This window comes from Carya illinoinensis, chromosome 7, assembly GCF_018687715.1.
Source record: "Carya illinoinensis cultivar Pawnee chromosome 7, C.illinoinensisPawnee_v1, whole genome shotgun sequence".
Taxonomy (NCBI): domain Eukaryota; kingdom Viridiplantae; phylum Streptophyta; class Magnoliopsida; order Fagales; family Juglandaceae; genus Carya; species Carya illinoinensis.
The window spans coordinates 20,271,705-20,290,469 of record NC_056758.1 but is presented as its reverse complement, the minus strand read 5'-3'; the positions used below and the strand labels follow the sequence as shown (position 1 = coordinate 20,290,469).

The 18,765-nt window shown below is 38.5% G+C and overlaps 2 protein-coding genes across 2 annotated transcripts; one reads left to right on the top strand and one right to left on the bottom strand.

The window, feature by feature from the left end:
- Positions 1 to 1,639: 1,639 nt before the first annotated feature.
- LOC122317541 (INO80 complex subunit D-like) lies at positions 1,640 to 8,671 on the bottom strand. The gene is made up of 2 exons (XM_043134675.1): positions 8,111 to 8,671; positions 1,640 to 2,243 (listed from the first exon to the last, which is right to left on the bottom strand). Exons 1-2 carry the CDS (start codon positions 8,581 to 8,583, stop codon positions 1,982 to 1,984), a joined length of 735 nt encoding a protein of 244 aa, XP_042990609.1. The 5' UTR covers positions 8,584 to 8,671; the 3' UTR covers positions 1,640 to 1,981.
- Positions 8,672 to 14,758: 6,087 nt separating this feature from the next.
- On the top strand, positions 14,759 to 17,070 carry LOC122316236 (beta-amyrin 11-oxidase-like). Its single transcript, XM_043132769.1, has 5 exons — positions 14,759 to 14,896; positions 14,973 to 15,029; positions 15,220 to 15,486; positions 15,630 to 15,719; positions 16,996 to 17,070. Exons 1-5 carry the CDS (start codon positions 14,759 to 14,761, stop codon positions 17,068 to 17,070), a joined length of 627 nt encoding a protein of 208 aa, XP_042988703.1.
- The last annotated feature ends 1,695 nt before the right edge of the window (positions 17,071 to 18,765 follow it).

The window sequence follows — 18,765 nt, the reverse complement described above, 5'->3', positions numbered from 1 at the left end:
GCCCCCGCTCCTGTCGTCTAGCGACAACCCAGGGGATATCACTCAGTTTATTCCGCTCCCGAGTGACTAGAGGAGCTCCACCGGGATAATACCCCATCCCAGCTTGGGGTCGTGATACACACGCACCCGTAAGACCACTTACGCCAATACACAGGCTTTTCACACTATTTCACAAACACACATGCATGCACCATGCAATGCCATAACAATGCATAATAAAATAATCCAACAACATAAAACAAATAAACAGGCAACTCCGTCCTCCATCCATCCGACCCCCGAACTCCTCGGACTCAGTCCGGAATCCACCAACCAGCAGATTAAAATAATTGAATGAGCAATATATTTTTAAATCTGAAAATAGGGTTTGGAAAATACTTACAGCGCTATATGGCAATTTTAGAAAACACGAGGCATTGCAAACGGCGGAGAAAAAGCAACGTCACAGTGAAAATTCATTGTGGCCGTGGGTTGTGAAAAACTCACTTTTGAACGGGGACAAACTAGGGCTTGGGATTAATAGAGAATGGTTTAGGGATGATTGTGAAGCTATTGGAAGTGGTGGTTGGCCGTGGGTGGCGGCGAAATCGCCGGAAAGAGGCCGGATTTCCCAAAAAGGAAAGCTAGCTCGTAGGAGCTGTTCCAGTGGTCGTTGGAGGCCGGAAATAGGTGGGTTAGGACGGCAAGGGACCGGTGATGAAGTAGTGAAGAAATGGTGGCCGGAGGTGGAGCGACGGCGGCGAATCGGAGCCAAAGCCGTGTGGGCTTCAAAGGGCTTTTCCGGCCAAATGGTCGGCCGGTTGGGGGTGGAAATTGGTGGGAAAGTGCGCCGGAGGGAGGGGAACCGAACGGTGCCGGCGGTGAGCCACACGGTGGCCGGACGACGGCGGTTCGAACGGCTGAAGGTTCCGGCGTGAGAGAGAGAGAAGAGAGAGAGACCGGGGGGGTCGACGCAGGGAGAGAGAGGGGAAAGAAAAAAAAAAGAAAGAAAAAAAAAAAAGAAAAAGAAAGGAAAAAGAAAAGGAAAAAAGGAAAAGAGATGTAAGGAAAAGACGAGGTCTAATCCTTAGTCCGGGAAAAACAACACTAAACCGCCGCGAAGATATTAAAAACTGTAAACAACTAAAAGAAATAAAACACAACATCAATTAAATTAAAAACAACTTTAAAACACAAATAAATAACTAATATATTAATTAAAATAAAAACAACTATTTCAACGAAAATACACTCAAAAGCGAGTCATCACAGCATTTCTTGAAATGGTTAGGTCATTGGTGATGTAAGCAAAACTTCTAATATCATATTTCAGGGAATACTCTTTTGACTGTTGTTTACGTCCTTATCCATGTAAAGTAATACTATATAGTATATACAGTCTAATAATGTGTCAGTTCCGCACACCACGTTTGAAAAATGAAATCACCACTAAAAAATAGATTTTCCGATATAAGTTTTCAATTTATCTACTTTTAAAAAGAGTGCACGGGACCTATATATCCTAAACTGTACAAATCATTTCCCTATAATTTATGGAGCAGGCAAGGTTGCTTAACAGTTCAAAGTCAGGTCACAAAAACCTGGTCATGTACAAGTGATGCATCTTTATCCAGCATCTATATTTCAATTATTAAAAGAATACAAGAAACCATGCATCTTCTCTATATTTCTCAACATTATACATTGTGTTGAGCACATGCATTACCAGTCTAGCTTAAAGAATTACATGTGCAGTAGTTTGCTAATGAACTGTCAGGAAATTGCATTCCATCATTATAAGAAAACATAAAACCAAGATCGTAGAAGTACCCTAAGTATGCACACGCGTTGCCTTTCGGGACAAAGAAAGTCCAATGTCCCGGCCAATTCATGCTCTTGCTCCACCAATCAGAGATGGTAATCACCCCAAATTATTGGCATCTTTCTGGACAGCTAAAGGCATAAAACCTATACAAACAGAGAACTGTGCAACTATATGGAGCTACCTCATTTCTTCATCAATTTGAACCTTGGCTACAGTTGCCTTCAGTGCAGCTCGTCTTTTGGTTTGAATTTGCCGAACAAATTCTGTGACCAGGATGTGGAACTTTGGTGCAAGCTTTTTAGTTGAATAGATATTAAGACCTGCTCTTTTCAGGCCACGGATGAGATGTTTTTCAGCAACTTGCATATGAGTGGAGCAGAGTAGAGGAACCGTGGATCTTAGTACAGGCTTACAACAGAGAATGGGCCCTGTCTGCGTACTGAACACAGGCGAACAAATCATTAACAAAAATTATTATTATTATTATTATTATTATTATTATTAAGACAGAATTATCCAACATAAGGGCAGAGAGAGAGAGAGAGAGAGAGAGAGAGAGAATTCCTAGTGCAAAATCCAAACTAAATGTCCAAGTCTACAACGGATTCCAAGCGGCCCTATAACAACTAGGTTACACCCAGACGGGCATATTAACATCCATTATATAAACTGGAAATATAATCCATGCACCAAGTAATTCAAGGAAATCAGTAAACGGTATGACTCTAGGTTCCCAAAAGTACAATTTCAACAATAATGAAGGATAATATGGAAAGCCTAAGATAGTTTCATCAGCTGCTAACACCAAAACTGTAGTATAACCAAAGTATTCTCAGATAGTCAAGGAAAAAAAAATCCATGTAATAGTGGCCTAATCATAGTCATCAACAGGAGAGTCGATTTGGTAATAACTGGTATCTAGTTCAGCCAACTTTGATTTCCTAATTTACAACTTGAGATTGAAGTCTCTGGCTTGAATGATACAATACAAATCTACAATCCATTGGGGAAAACTTTGAATTAAAAAACCTCAGCATGACATTATTCATAGTGTCACCTCAGCCTTATCTCATTTTGAAATTATAACATTTGCATTTAAGCTAATTTGCTCAAGCCCCTCTTGAATCTTCACAAAGGGTCCAATCAAAGTTAACACAGGACATTATACCAGCCTAATTATGTGGTTTGGAAGACATTTTTATTCTTCACGCCCAGAAAAAACAGAATTATCTTATCTTCATTTCAAATTTAAGATTTTGCGAGTGATTCTATGCTTTTCAAGATGTTACTTACAAACATGCATTTTATGTTATTGGATTGGAAGGTGACACAATCTAAAGGTAGGAGATTGCATTTAAGATAAGAGCTTATTGCATGGCTACAATCATAAATCACTTGACCAACTAGTCTTAAACAAGAAAAACAGCAAGATCAATCACTACCAAGAAAGGAAAAGTTGAGCAACATTATAAAAAAAAAAAAAAAAAAGACAGAAACAAAAACAAAAACGAATACGATAACTAATTAACCATTATGATATGACGTTCCTTGGGTTATTATGGAGAGAATCTTCCCTAAGGATGTTGTTCAAGCAAAAAAGAAAAAAAAGAACTGCTTTTATTCTATTCACACTCACAAAAGTGTGCATCTTAATGCTTCCATGAGGGCCATGTTTCCACACCATAAGTCATGCCAAAATCTAATCCAGATCCATCACCCATCTCAAGTCTATTGCGACTAGGATAAACCTCCGATCATCTTCTGATATTTTTCCACAAACCACATCACCGAAATACTTCATTCGAACACCACTCACCACAAGTACAACCAAATTTGGAATCATTATAGCTTTCCATAAGGCCTCCCTCTCATCTTGGTAAACACCAAAGCCACTTCCCTAATAAGGCTTGATTAAGCAAAGGCAAATTTCAAACTCCCAAACCTCTATGAGAAAGTGAAGAGCACACATTAGCCCAGTGTACCTCATTCGAATTCCACTCACCTCAACCACAACCAAACTTGGAATACACAACGGCTTTCCATAAGGCCTTCTCATGTTGGTAATGCCAAAGCCAATTCCCTAGTAAGGCTTGATTACACAACAGAAAATATCAAACTCCCAAACCTCCATCAAAAAGTGGAGAGCACACCTAAGCCCAATTTACTCCATGAAATTTGAATTCATCATCTAGGCCATGCCATATAAATCTTGTAGTTTCTGTATTTGACCTAGTCGAAAGGGGGAACGGAAATGAGAAGTGTGGAGGCAAATTTGAGAGTACTTTTGATCAAAGCGATATTGCCACCTATACACAAGTACATCCTCTTCCAACCGGTCAATTTGCATTCAATCTTCTGAGTCACACCATCCGAATAGACTCTTCCTCAAATAAGGCTTCCAAAGGAAGATCGTGATATTTCATAGGCAAAGAAAATACCTTGTACACAGTATGCCAGCTAGACTATTCAAGACATTTCTCACAGGAACCAACTCTGACTTGGCTAAATTCACTTACAACTCAAAGACAATTTCAAAGCATTAAAAAAAATGTGTCCTCAAAGATCAGATGTACCATGGACTCACCCCCAAAAAATATCAAAGTATCACTTGCAAACAATAGGTGAGAAATGTTAAGTGCACCAAGATGCCTATAGAAAAACCCTAAGAGACAACCTCCCTGATGTTAAGAAAACATATGTTCATAGAACTGCACAATAAGATCCCTAGCTTCATTTCAATTAGAGGAAACTAAACCCATAACCAATAGCTTCTCAATTACATTTCCTCCTATGTGAATTAGCCACTTGATGGAAAACCATGGTACACTTGTCACCTTCCCTTAGCCATAGAGCCCGAGAGTTCTACCTCCAAAATACCTCCGCAATTGAAGTGACCCTTTCAAGGTCAGATATCACTTGAACTTACTGTAGCTTCTCTTCTTTAGATAGTGCTCTGTCCTATTCAGCACCCTCCAAGCCTTCTAGACTCACCAAGAAAGACTTATTACGATGCACCAAATAAAAGTTACACTTGCTCAATCTAAGTCTTAAATTCTTTCATCAATGCCTTTAGTTTGTGGGCCAGAAATAAACATAAGCTCCTTGGAAGTGATAACAAGACCACCACTATCTAACCATGTCGACAAAACCTTTTATTTTTTACCACATTCTAAAAGTCGTAATACTCCCTGCCCTTGAAACTCTCCACTAAAAAAATAATGGGAAAGTGATTTAAGCAAAGTCTCGGTAGTCTTTTCTAGCACAGGTAAGGAAAATGCTCTTCCCAATCGGACGACACAAGGATTCTATTAATTCCATATCCAAGGAGGATTGTCTTGGTTGTTAGACCACATGAAAGAAACTCCAACAGGAGGAATATCCATAAGATCCTGCTCAAAAATAAAATCTGAGAACTCCACCATAGCTGAACAAAGATTAGGCTGACTCTTTCGAATCAACTGTCTCCTTACATTGTTCTTGAGTTTTAGGTACAACCTTTATGAGAGAACCCAAATTTGAAGAGCACCTTCCACAAATAGTTTTGATGACCCAAGGAATGCCCAACATATGGGTCATACTCCAAAACTAGTCAATGGTATACTTGGAGCCCCTTTGAATTATTATAAAGAGCAATAACTTCACCCTCTCAAGCAATATGGGATCTCATTCACCACCCATACTCATGCCATACAGGACACACAATGGTACTTTCTTTAATCACATGTTTGGCCCTTTTTTTTTCAATTCTAAACATTAGCTTCTCCAAATCGTCAACGCCTCATCTAAAACTTGTATTCCAAACTCCTTATCCCTAACTTTCCAAGGAGATCAACCACAATAATAGACGAGTAAACCACACCATAAAATTGCTAACTCAACATAACTATCCTAGCATATTTTCTTGCAATGGCAAAGCCGAAAGCTTTTGTTTGGGAAGGCATGATCAAGCCTATCTCATAGATGTATACCATCATGAACACTTTTTTTTTTTTTTTTGATAACCTTGTGTGTCCGGGCCAGCTTACGCGCACCTCGACTAATCCCAAGGGGCCCTGAAATTAACGACCAGGTAAATTCTCCAGTGGCCCTGAGGTGACTCGAACTAGTGACCATTGAGGAGCAAACCCAAGGCCTGACCAATTGAGCTACCCCTCGGGGTTTATACCATCATGAACACTTAAGGAAGCCTATCCAAACTTCTTTGGTATAGCAAGCATGAAAGAAACCTCGATTGTGAACCTCAACTTCTAATGGCACCCCCCCCCCCCCCCCCCCCCCCAAAAAACCCACCCCCGGCGGTGGAGTGTTACATTCCTTAGAGCTTTCCATGATTGGGAAGTTGACGCAATCTATGAATTTTACACCCTAGTCTATTCAGTCCCTATGAGAGAGAGAGAGAGAGAGAGAGAGAGAGAGAGAGAGAGAGAGAGAGAGAGAAGGGGGGGTGAAGACAAAACTTTTGTGGCACTCCTCGGCGAAACGGAAGTTCATAGTATGTTCCTTCTACCAATCCATCTCTAAGCGTAATGCAAATCCATTTCCGTGGAATAGCATTTGGAAGACAAAGGCCCCTTAAAGGCATCATTTTTTGTATGGATAGCTTCCCCGGACAGCTTCTTTGGGGAAGATCCTAACTATTGACAACCTAAGAAAACGCCGTATCATAGTATTGGATTGGTGTTGTATGTGTAAAAAGAGCGAGAATTTGTCGACCATCAACCAAGTACAACGGACATATACAGAAAGCACACCTATGAATGACTGTCTAAAGATACAAGAAAATCATGTACGTTCATGCATTAAAGTCTATTACAATCAACCAATGGAATAATGTAATCTTGTTCCCCAAATTGACCACACTGAATAGTTTTTCTTGGCTCTTGGATATATTCATGTATAAGTTCATTGGCATCTACTCCCTATACAGATGGGATAGCATAGTGGTGGATGCAAGGTGAGACAGCTTTAGAAACTACTGCCTTCCCCCTAAACACAGGGTTTAAACATTAGTAAAAAATCCTTTTACCATATCTATATTTACCAAAAACTTTTAGAAATTACCATCTTCCCCCCTAATCCCTTTTAACTCCCCAGACATCTTTTATTTACCATTTCTTTTGGAAAGAAATTTAAAAATCCAAATGTTTGTATTATTTATATACAAAATATATACCACACTGAAAAAATATTAATTGTAACAAGATTTGTTCAGTCCTTTCAAAGATGAACATCTCAATCCACCACTAGGATAGTGGGTAAGGGTGTGAGTCCATAACCCACAGGATGTGCACAAGATCAACAAAACAAATCGGTGCAGCTACTCTATAATTTTTTTTTTCTTTGATAGGTAAAATAAGATTTTATTTTATCGAGTAAATAGGCAAAGCCACTGGCAATGATTAAAAAAATTAAATAGGAAAACCCAAGTACAAGTTACTCTTATGACTTGTGAGATTCGCACCATCTCCACAGTTTTCATGGACAAACTAATGTTCTTTCATAATGAATCACAAGTTAAGCCAATTCTCTAGCATTTCATATTGTGAATATTGAAGAAAGAAACCACAAAAACCAAGTTCAGGAAAATTCTGATAGTAATAGAAGAACCGAGCTTCAGTGCATTGTCTACATGAGGATGCTCTAAAGTAATTATAGAATACCAAACGATGTCACTATATTCTCTAATAATTGTCCAAACATTCATTAAAATAATACCAACACAATAACTGCAATCAAACCGGATTTTCCTCAATTCCATATATCTAAAATATTCAATAAAGACCTAAAGCTACTTTGGCTTTCTATTTTTTGTTCACTTGCCTTGTCCTTTTTATCATGGAAAGGAAAAACAGAATAGATACCAAATGAAAGTAAGGGTGGAATCCCGACAATCGAATTAATCAAATACCGATCTTTTCACTGTTTATCCACAATAGGGATTAAAGAAGTAGCAACCATTATCCACCCCACAAAAAAATAAATAAATAAAAAAGGAGAACGTAATAACTCAGAACCAAGACCCAATTGATCCGGCAATGAAACCAGTAACACTTTCACAGACCTTGGGCGGCTTATCCTTCAAATCCAACATTCGAAACTAGTAATAACAAACGGATTCAAACTTACCCCAAAAAGTTAAACAGATAATCGAAAACATGATTCTCTCTCCGTAACCAACTTGAATCCAGCCCGATAGGAAATAAAAATATCCTCTTTCCTTTCCCCCAGCTTTCTCAGCCACACCCACGCATGCCCATATCCATACACATACATAGGTAAATATAAATAAATCTACAAATAAATTACCTCTTGATGCAATAGCTGCAACCCCTGTAGAGCTTCTGCTTTGAGTCTGAGAGTATATGCGCGTGGCAGTACTTCGTCAACGCCATCGCCTTCGCCTTACACCCAGTCACCTCACACCTCCTTATCTCTATCGTCTTCAGCACCTCCTCCTCATTTCCCCCGGCTACTTCCCTCTTCCTACAGTTCCCATCATTACCCACCTCATTCTCTTCCTCGTCCTCCTCTTTGTACGGGCTCTTCCCGTACATCCAGTAGTATTCCTTATGCTTGTCTTTCAGTTCCTCCATTAACGCCCAATAGTGGGCCTTGTAGCACGTGGCGAGTTGCTTCGCTCTTCGGGATCGGCGCTTTAGGACTTCTTGACGGGTCAGGAACTCAGCCGTGGAGAGGGGGGCGTCGAGGTCAGAGTCGGCAACTCTAAAGGGGGATGGAGGAGGAGAGGGAGAGGAAGGAGAGGGTCTGGAATCGTCCATGGCTGACTCGGCCACTGAGTTGGAGGGGAGAGTGAGATTTTTTAGGGTTTTAATTGGGTTTTACAATTAAATTTCATATATTTAATAAAGGAATCGAATGCTCTTCCGAATATGTATATATGTATATAAACGAAATTACGGTTTTGATCCTTAAAACCTGCAGTATTGACGCTTTCATCCCACTTAGACTTTAAGCACGTGGAGATCCAATTTGGTCACGCTCAATGATGTTGAACTGATTTTAGATTATTTGACTTGGTAGGTAGAGGGTAATATTTGTACTCTTCTCCGGCCACCGTTGGAGCTCCCGTTGGGAACTCCCGATTTGTTTAGAATTTTTTTTTTTGTTTTTTATTTTCACATCATTTTTTAATATTTTTAGACATTTTAAAAAAATAAATAAATTCATAATAATATTAAATAAATTTTTCTTAATTATTAAGAAAGAGAGAAAAAAAAAATACTGGGAGCGAAAGCTCCTAACTGGATCTCCCAGTGAAAAATCTAGAATTTCTCGTAATATTTTATGAATCATATTAAAAATTAAGATGTATATGAATGTAAATAAAATATATTAAAATTTATGTTTGAATATATAAATTGAGTTGAAATGAATTAAACTTTTTTTTATTTAAAATTAAAAAAATAGTAAATTCAATCGTAATTGATTTGAAATGAGTTAAAGTCAGCTTGCCAACTAAACACAATCTAAATTTGTGGCATTTGAATCACCTATTGGCATGAGAGATAGACAACCGTCATATTTATAATGAGCAATATTATGCAATGTAAGTGTAGACATTTTATTTTTAAAATTTTTTAAAACTACAAAAGTATATCTTTCTTAAAATAATCATTTTCTCATTTAATAAAAGGCTTGCACATAAGTTTTTAAGTAAAAACCGTAAATAAAATTTCTTATTCATAATAATCTAAGTTAATTTTTTAAATAAATATAATGAAATTTGTTTTACGTATGTATTTTTTCTTCCGCTAATCAAGAATTCTATAAAATATATTTTAAATTGAAAAAAAAAATTATTCTCTTGTGAGCCACACCTAAACGATTTTCGTCATTTATGCTAACCTTTCTGTGCCTTGAAGTTTTTTCTTTAAAAAAAAAATTTAAAAATTAATTTATTTTGATTAAAATTAGTGTAAATAAATAACTATCGATTAAGTAGAATCGGCGACAATTATATATAGATGAAGTGGTTGAAATTCATCCTTAGAAATCAAAACAGAAAAGCTAACTCGAGGCTCTCACTTCTCTCTAGAACCCAAAACAGAAAAGCTAACTCGAGGGAGGTGGGAGCCTCGGCTCCTCCCTCCCTCCCACCTTCCCTGTTTTTCCTTGCTCTTTACCGGTTTTTTCTCCAGTTTTTATTTTGTTTTTGCTTTGCTTAGGTGCTTGAGAATAAGGGCTTCGGTGGTTGCAGTTATGGAGGCTTAAGGGACCTGTTTGCCTGGCTGTTGCACTGTGGCTCGTCGTCCACTTCCCCAAAGGCTTCATTTTAAAGATAACTCTACTGCTGTGCCGCCGAAATGGTGGCTGGGTGGCAGCGTTGATGGAGCTGGAGGTCCTCGAAATGAGTGGCGTGGTCCATCGATGGTGCTCTGCTTCCACTTAGGAAAACAGAGTTTGCTGGGCTGCAGCCGAGGGTGAAGTTTACGGTTGAAAACGCTTCTCGCTGTCGGGGGTGGCAGCGCTTTAGAGATAGAGGTTCTCGGCCACAGTCGAGGGTGATGGTTTACGGTTGAAAACGCTTCCTGCTGTCGGTGGTGGCAGCTTTTCAGAACTAGAGGTTCTCGGCGTGCAGGGGCTTGCGACTAAACCTAAGGTGGTGGATGCAGTTCGCTCGTGGTGGGCGCCGACAGTAGCAAACGGAAGAAACGAGATGGAGCTCAGGCGTAGACAGCAGCAAACGGAAGAAAAAAAAGGAAAAAGAGGAAAGGGGCGGCGAGATTGATAGAGATGAAACCCTAAGAGGCTGGGCCCTCCCACTTGCAAATAGCTGAACCTTTGTCTGGGCCGGGCCCAAACAAATTTGTTTAATCAAGTCTGTTTTAGGTAGTCTGTTTTATCAAGCCCATTTTCAGTGTTTTAAGTTTTGTTTTTAATCTGTATTAGGTTTTTTAATAATAAATAGGCTGGTGTCCCACTCCTTTTTAGAGGAATGTGGGTGTTTTGTCCTACTCCTCTTTTGGAGGAATGTAGGTGTTGGTACTCTTCCTCCTTGGGAGGAGAGAGTGTGGATGTACTCCTCCTCCTTGGGAGGATGGAGCGAGGGTGTACTTTTCTTCTTTGGAAGAAAGGTTGTTTTAGCTCTGTTTTGACAGAGTGCTTTCTCTTTTGACTGTTGTCAGGAGAGAAGGTGTAGAAGTTTAGACAATGTCCGTCACAAAGAAATTTGTTGACGGGGAAGCTCCTGAGCAGTTGCGTTAGTTGACTTATAGTCTGGTTTTCCTGTATTGATAAGTCACAGTTGTAACTTCGTTTATAAATGAATGCTATGAAGCATATTTCCATAAAAAAAAAAAAAAAAAGTGGTTGAAATTATTTGAGATGACATCATAAGATTTAGTAAGGTGAGAGAAACTCAATCATTCGAAAAGAAGCAAGCATGTGACGCCCCTAAATCCCCACGCATGAATATGGGGAAATCGAGACGTCCGGATGATAACATCATGGGTTATCACCCTATCGACGTGTGCCAAGTGTGTATAAGCGACGAATGTGCACGAGAAATACACAGCGAAAAGCAAGTCAATAATTAAGTACAAGAATTTTTCTTATTTAATACAAAGTTGTTCAACATATACTTAAATAAATATTACAAGACACAAACATAAATTTAAACCAAATACAAAACATAAAATCAGCATCCCTGCAGAGCCGCATCCTCGGGGTCAGCCTCCTCCTCCTCATCCTCGACCTCTGCACCAAAATCTACGGTACCAAAAATGGTACCACAAGTAAGTAAACTCCAAACACCACTAGATAAAAACATATAAAACTCAAACAATATGCGTGAAAGAAAAACCAATACACATGCGCCATAAAACCATAATTTTTCCACGCACGCCAAAAACTCATTTGGCTCACAAAAACATATCTTTAAAACCAAGCTTCGCCATTATCCCAGATAATGGCCCAAACCATCATTTTCCTAGAAAATGGATCAAAAGTCTCGAAAACCAAACATCGTCATTTTCCCAAAAAATGGCCCACATCCGAAAACTATAAAAACAATCCGATTATGCATGTACCATGATCTCCCTTAGGGATCATCCGCACACCCTGGTTCTGTGCCACACCGCAGGTAACGACTACGCATGTAACACCTAAACGAGCGATGCCCAGACTCGGGCCCCGCGCGTACCTGGCCAAGCCATCCTCTAGTCCCCACCACTCTAGGGACCACGGAGTCGTCACGACAGCGTTACCGTATCGTGCGATCCGGTCGTCGCCCTGCGACAACTCAGGGGATGTCACTCAGTATTATCCACTCCCGAATGACCAGAGGAGTTCCACCGAAATAATAACCCATCCCGGCTTGGGCTCGTGAGACACACGCACCCAAAAACCATTTATGCCAATAGAATGAGATTTTCTCGATTAAAACAATATGCACATAAACACAATATGCAACTCACGCCTCATGGCTCAAATAATCAAGCAAACACAAACAAGCAAAACCAAGCACTCCGTCCTCAATCCATCCGACCCCCGAATTCCTCGGACTCAGTCCGGAATCAGCCAACCAACAACAAATATTTATTGAATGAGCAAAATATATTTAAATCTAAAGGCAGGGTTTGGAAAATACTTACAGTGCTATATAGTATTTTTAGAAAACACACGGCGTTGCAAACGGCGGAAGGAAAGCAACGTAACAGTGCAAATTTCACTGTGGTCGTGGGTTGTAAAATACTCACTTTTGAACGGGGACAAACCAAAGTTCGGGATTAATAGAGAATGGCCTTGAGATATTTATGAAGTTAAGGGAAATGAGTTCTAGTCGTAGGTGGTGGTGGAAATGGCAGTCGAAGGTTAAAAAGGGGTTGAACGGAGTTGAGCTCATGGAAGTTGCTCCGGCAATGGATCGAGACCGGAAATGGGTGGTTTAGGTCGGCAAGAGGTAGGGGAAAAAGCTGTGAAGAGATGGTGGTCGGAGGTGGTGCGACAGCACCGAAATCGGTGAAAAACTGTATGGCTTGGAGGAGCCCGTGGTGGCTAACGGTGGCTCGGATGGAGGTGAAACTTGGTGGAGATGTTCACTGGTGAGAGGGGAAGAAAATTGGGTGGGTGGTGTAGGCCACGCCGCCGGTGAGCGGCGGTTCTGGGCTGCGAAAGCAACCGGTGACAGGGGCAAAAACAGAGCAGGTGTAGTGACTTTCGGCGGCTCGCGGTGGCTAACGGCTGGTCCGATGGCTCTGAAAATTGGTGGGGATGATCTCTGGTGGAAGGGAAAGAGAATGGTGGTGGTCGTACACTAAATGGTGGTCAGACGGCGGAGAACTGGGCGGTCAAAGGGGCGGCGACGGGAAGGAGAAAAAGAGGCTGTTCGGCGTACGCGGGAGAGAAAGGAGAAGAAAGAAGAAGAAAAGAAAGGAAAAGAAGGAAAAAGGAAAAATAAAAAGGAAAAAAGAGAAAAGAAAAAGAAAAGATGAGGAAAAAGAAATGAGCTCCAGTCCTCACTCCGGAAACCAAAACTGATCCGCCGAAAACGATTTTAAAAACTGTAAAACGACTAAATAAATTAAACACAACATCAAATAAATTAAAACTAATTTAAAATACAATAATTTAAAATAAAAGAACTATTATATTAAATAAATTAAAAAGCGCATTCAGTGAAAATACACATAAAAACAGGTCATCACAAAACAAGCTAACTTTGATCAAAAGTACTTTATCTAACTAGACCACTAACATATATATGTATTTGTTGATGTGGCCAATGCATATAGAGAGGCCCCAAGGGATTTCTTATGGAGCCAAATTGACATGGAAATCAAGTACCATCTAGTCAACTTGACCCCAGATTTGCATTATGTTCTTTTTCAAATGAATTGGGATTAAAATGCAAAATAAAAAATAAAAATCTGTTGCTTTTCAATTGTGATAACTCAAATAAATGGCTAGGCCTGAACAGCCCGCCCAATCAAAGATTTGGCCCGACCCGTTGTGGCCCGCAACCCAGCACCATCACAGGATGACCCGACCCGACCCGAATCATTCGGGTTGATTCGGGTCGGGTTAAATCTGCAGTTTTTTTTTTTTTAATACTCCCGTTTCCAGCCCCTTTCTCAATAAACATTACATCCCAAGCCATCTATCCACTACATTACATTCCATTTCCACAGGCCATCTATAACATGAACAATAAAAAATAAACATGAATGTCCATAGAAAATATTCCAGCCCTTTTAAATAAATTCATGAACAAGAAATAAATATATCCAGCCTTTCTCACAAATCCATTCATCTATCCACTACATTACATCCCATAGGTCATCCATAACATAAACAATAAACAAAATAGAATGTGTAGACCATAAGGTTTGAGTCACTCATCATCAACATAAATAAAGCTCGATTGGGGATCAAATTCTGAAAAAAAAAAAAAAGAGAAGAAAAGATAAACAGATTATTCAATTATATAAAAATAAACATTATGAAAAATATGGAAGAAAGAAATATGTTCATTACCTGATTCTGCCTCAAAACTTTCAACATTTATGAAAATTTGTAGGAGTGTCACTTCTGAAGGAATCCATGGCACGAACTGACATCTAATAAAAGTATGAGAAAATAAGAATACCAATTGGAAAACAAAACAAATGGTATTCTGAAATGTAATTTTCTGATGTTCTGAAATGTACCCAACAAAACAAAAATGTCTCTCCATCAATGACAAGATAATTTACCCAATGAAATATAAGCTGTACGTTTTAGCAATCATATACAAAGGCCTAAAAAAATAAAATTTGCAAACTCATAATAGAAATATTTTTAACAACAAATTTCATCTCTGTATACCAGATCAACAGATGGCCAAAAACAATATAGATGGATATAATTTAATTGGAATTTCAAGAACCAAATTGAATATTCTTAAAGAGAAATGAATCATGCTATCATTTTCATTCTTAAAGACAAAATGGAGAAATGGGTAGCTCCCTGTTCATGGCAGAAATAAGGAGCAAAAACACATCCCCTAACACATTTCCTTCTCAGAAATTTGCAACCCCCGAGTGCATATGCGTAACAGTAACAATTTTTGAGCACATACCTAAAAATATGAAGGTGGGTGGCCTTCCTTTGTGGGTTTACTTGGTTTTCTCATATTTTGATTTTTTTTTTTTTTGGTGATTATATGAAGGGAATCGTTTCCATGGTTATTAACTTACTTGGTTTCGCTTTCCACAAAGCACTGCAGGTAAAATCTTCATTCTTTCTCAATGGAATGTTCTTGCAGACTTCTATCTCATGTAATGTGACCAAGTTTATCTAACATCAATGCAGGTCGTGAAAAAAAATATACACAAGAATAATTAATTTTCTAGCTTTTGCGGTAGAAGGCGATCCGAGAATTAATTTCTCATAAAGACTTGTTCATCATGTAACAGGCACGGAAGGAGTTGGTAAAGGTCCTTCAATCAGTGTTGAACGAAAAGAGGGTGATTATGACTAAAAGTAATCAACCCAAGGCAAAGAAAGATATGATAGATTTGCTTATGAAAGTTGAAGATGAGGATGGTCAAAAATTGGAGGATGAGCATGTCGTAGATTTGCTTCTCACTTTCTTGGTAGCGGGTTTTAATGGCTCCGCAATTACTACATTGTGGGCAATGTTGCACCTAACAGAGCACCCTGAAATTCTAGAAAAAGCCAAGGTACTACGTTTGCGATCAAATCAAAGAGGCTGCATCTTTGCTAATTTAAACCTCAAAATGCCAACACTACTACGTACTGTTACTTATTTATCATGGGTGCTCACTGGTATAATTGACTATATATGCTGTAAATCATTTTCCAGGAAGAGCAAGATGAGATTATAAAGAGAAGACCATCTACCCAAAAAGGATTGAACCTTAAGGAAATTAAACAAATGAACTATCTTGCTAAGGTAGTGTGGATTTTTATTTTTTCTTTCTTTTAATTAATCCTTTTTATTTTATTTTTTGGGTTGTGGTGGTGGTGGTAGGGCCACGATTGGATCCTCTACCCCACAAAGAGGCGTATAGCTTCCAATTCAATGGAATTTACAAGACTTGCACATTTTATATATGCCTAATAGTTTTGGCCGGTCAAGTGCCCCCATCCGAAAGTTGGGGGGCGGATTGGCCCCCACGATCATCCACCCCACCATGCCCACCACCCACCCACAACGAAAAAGTTAAAAACAATCAAAAAATGCTTAAAAATTCATAACAACTGAATATCCAAAATAAATCAAAAAACAACAACAAAAACCCAAAACAACATATCTGAGCAAACTTTACAAATAACCACATACCTCAAATCCCTAAGCAAAATAATATTGCAGACTTGTAGTCAATCGATCTATTAACAGAAACAACATAGTGATCCACGCAGAGAAGGAACATGCCTCTTTCTTGGAGACCCACGCCAAAGCTGATCTTAGAGCTACGGCCGAAGAGAGAGAGAGAGACCCACGCAACCGTCTGTGTGAGAGAGAGAGAGAGAGAGAGAGAGAGAGAGAGCGAGAGAACTCGAGAGAGAGAGGGAGGGGGGCTAGGGTTGAAGACAAAGGGAGATGGGAATCTAACTGAGGGATACGGGTTGCTTTCTTCAGCTGCGGTTTCGCCCACATAACATTTCATATGACCCGCTTCAATTTTAACCCGCATTTTATCGGGTGGATCTGATCGGGTCAATCGGGTCAACCGGTTTATAAAGATTTATGCACACCCCTATAAATGGCTAGAGCTCTGCAACAATGTGTAGGGAGGATTGGGTTGGGTTCTTATGTAGAAAAACACAAGGAATGGTTGAGAGCTTTTCTCTCAATGAAGTAATGTATCCTTATACTTCTCGTATGCTTGCTCAGTCATTGGAAGAGAACTTTCAAAATCTCACTAGGTTATGTTCTATACCTTCTTTAATAGGACAATGTGCATGAGCATGTATCTAATCTCTATAATTTATCTTAAGTTTTTGCTTAAAATCCTTTATTATTCACTTGAGAGAAGTGAATACAATGCCTACGAATTCCTTGGATGGTTTGACAGATCAACAAATGAAACTCTTGATTCTCTTCTCTCTTCCCCGATTCCCCCTATTATTTCATCCGCTCCATCTAGAATTGATTGCCTTTTGAAATCATATGATATCATTACCTTGGTTTAATAAACAAGAATTTGTATTTTTACTTTTGCTAGATCAACAAAGATGATCTTTCCCCAATAGATCTCAGCTATATAGCTCACACCACAAACCTTGCAATCTTGGGTTGAATTCTTATCCCCATAAAACTGCAACAAAACCTCCATTACTTTGATTTTTACTTGTGACACCCCCATATTCCATTTGGAATCGAACAGACATCCAAAACATCAAGACATATAACACAAGGTTACATGCTCTCGTTCATGACATATAAGATATAATGTTCTTAACATACATCTAGCATTATGTAATATTCGCAGCGGATACTTTTTTTCTTAAGCAATACTATGCACCTGATGAGTGTGCGAAAGTGCACTCTATATACCCTATTATTGGACTAAAATGCTAAAATGTGAATAGAAATCATAGGAATTAATATGTATTCTTAAATTGAATTTCTATTTACGTTGGGATACTCCTAAGTAGTTTTTTTATGTCTAATTTCAGAGTTTATAAAAGAGCAAGTCAAGCCCAGTCAAATTCAAAGGAGGACATTCATGTGGTTTGAGAGCAATTTGGAAGAAAAGAAAAAGAAAAAAAATCACAAAATGAAACCACAAGAAGTCCAAGTCCGAAATTCGCTAGGAGACAGTCTGGACATACTTTAGTCTTTTGACTGTATCTTTTTACTCACATATCTGATTGATGCGATTCTTGATGCATTGGAAAGATATCTTAAAGGGCTATAACTTTGTCTCTAATAAAGATTTCCAAATTCAAACTCCTGAAGGATGTAGGTAGCTGCCAAGATAAGTCCTAAAATTTAAGCGATTTGTTTATGCGGAAATCAAGAGGACATTAGGGTTTCTTTCTTACCCTATATAAGCATATCATTAGCACGAAATGGTGGGGAGGAAGAGGTACAAGAGGCAGATCTGAAGAGAGAAAAAAATCACTCCTATGGCCACCATTCGCTTCAGTTTTCTCTGGAGATTTTTGTTGTCCAGTATATTTATGGGTAACTAAATTCTCTAGTAGGGTTAGGGATGAACTTGCACATTAGATGATATTTCTAATTTATTCTTAATTCATGTATTTGATTTTTAATTGCTAAAACTCTTTTGTTTTATCATTCTCAATTCATCGTTGATGTTTCCTTCTCCGAATAATCATAGAATTTATTGTGTTTATGGATTCAGTCATGCTTTTTCTATTGAATGGATTAGTTCTTTGATTATGTTTAGATCAATTATTTATCTATATTGATTTAGTTTTTTGCTGCAATATCGCTTCCTGAGTATATTGTCATCATTAGATTTTATCAATAGGGGTAGTAATTCACGTTTTTTAAAAGTGGTGAATGTTTTTTCAAAGGGTTACATTTTATTTAAGTCTGGTTTATAAATCTATACCTTCCGATTGGGAATTGCGGGAATTGAGTTCCTAATTGAGTTATCCAATGAATTAAGAATAATTAAAATACCAGATTTGTGCAAGGGATTCTTGATGCTGTACTGTTTGTCAAATTTGAGTAATTTTTCTGTTAATCACTTTGATTCACTTAAATTTACATTTAAAATTAATTTTTGTTCTCTATTACTTATTTAATATTTTTCTTTAGTTTCTTTGTTCCTCTTGCTATTCTTTTAATTTGTCTCCCTGTGGAATCGACACCCCAAAGCTCTGTTACAACTACCGCGTTATTCTTTGGGTGTAATCAGCACCAAACTTATAATATGCTAAATTGTTAAAACGTAATCCATGCATACTTAACAAAATAAACATCTACAATTACAGTACGGGTTTCAAAAGATTGTAATCTC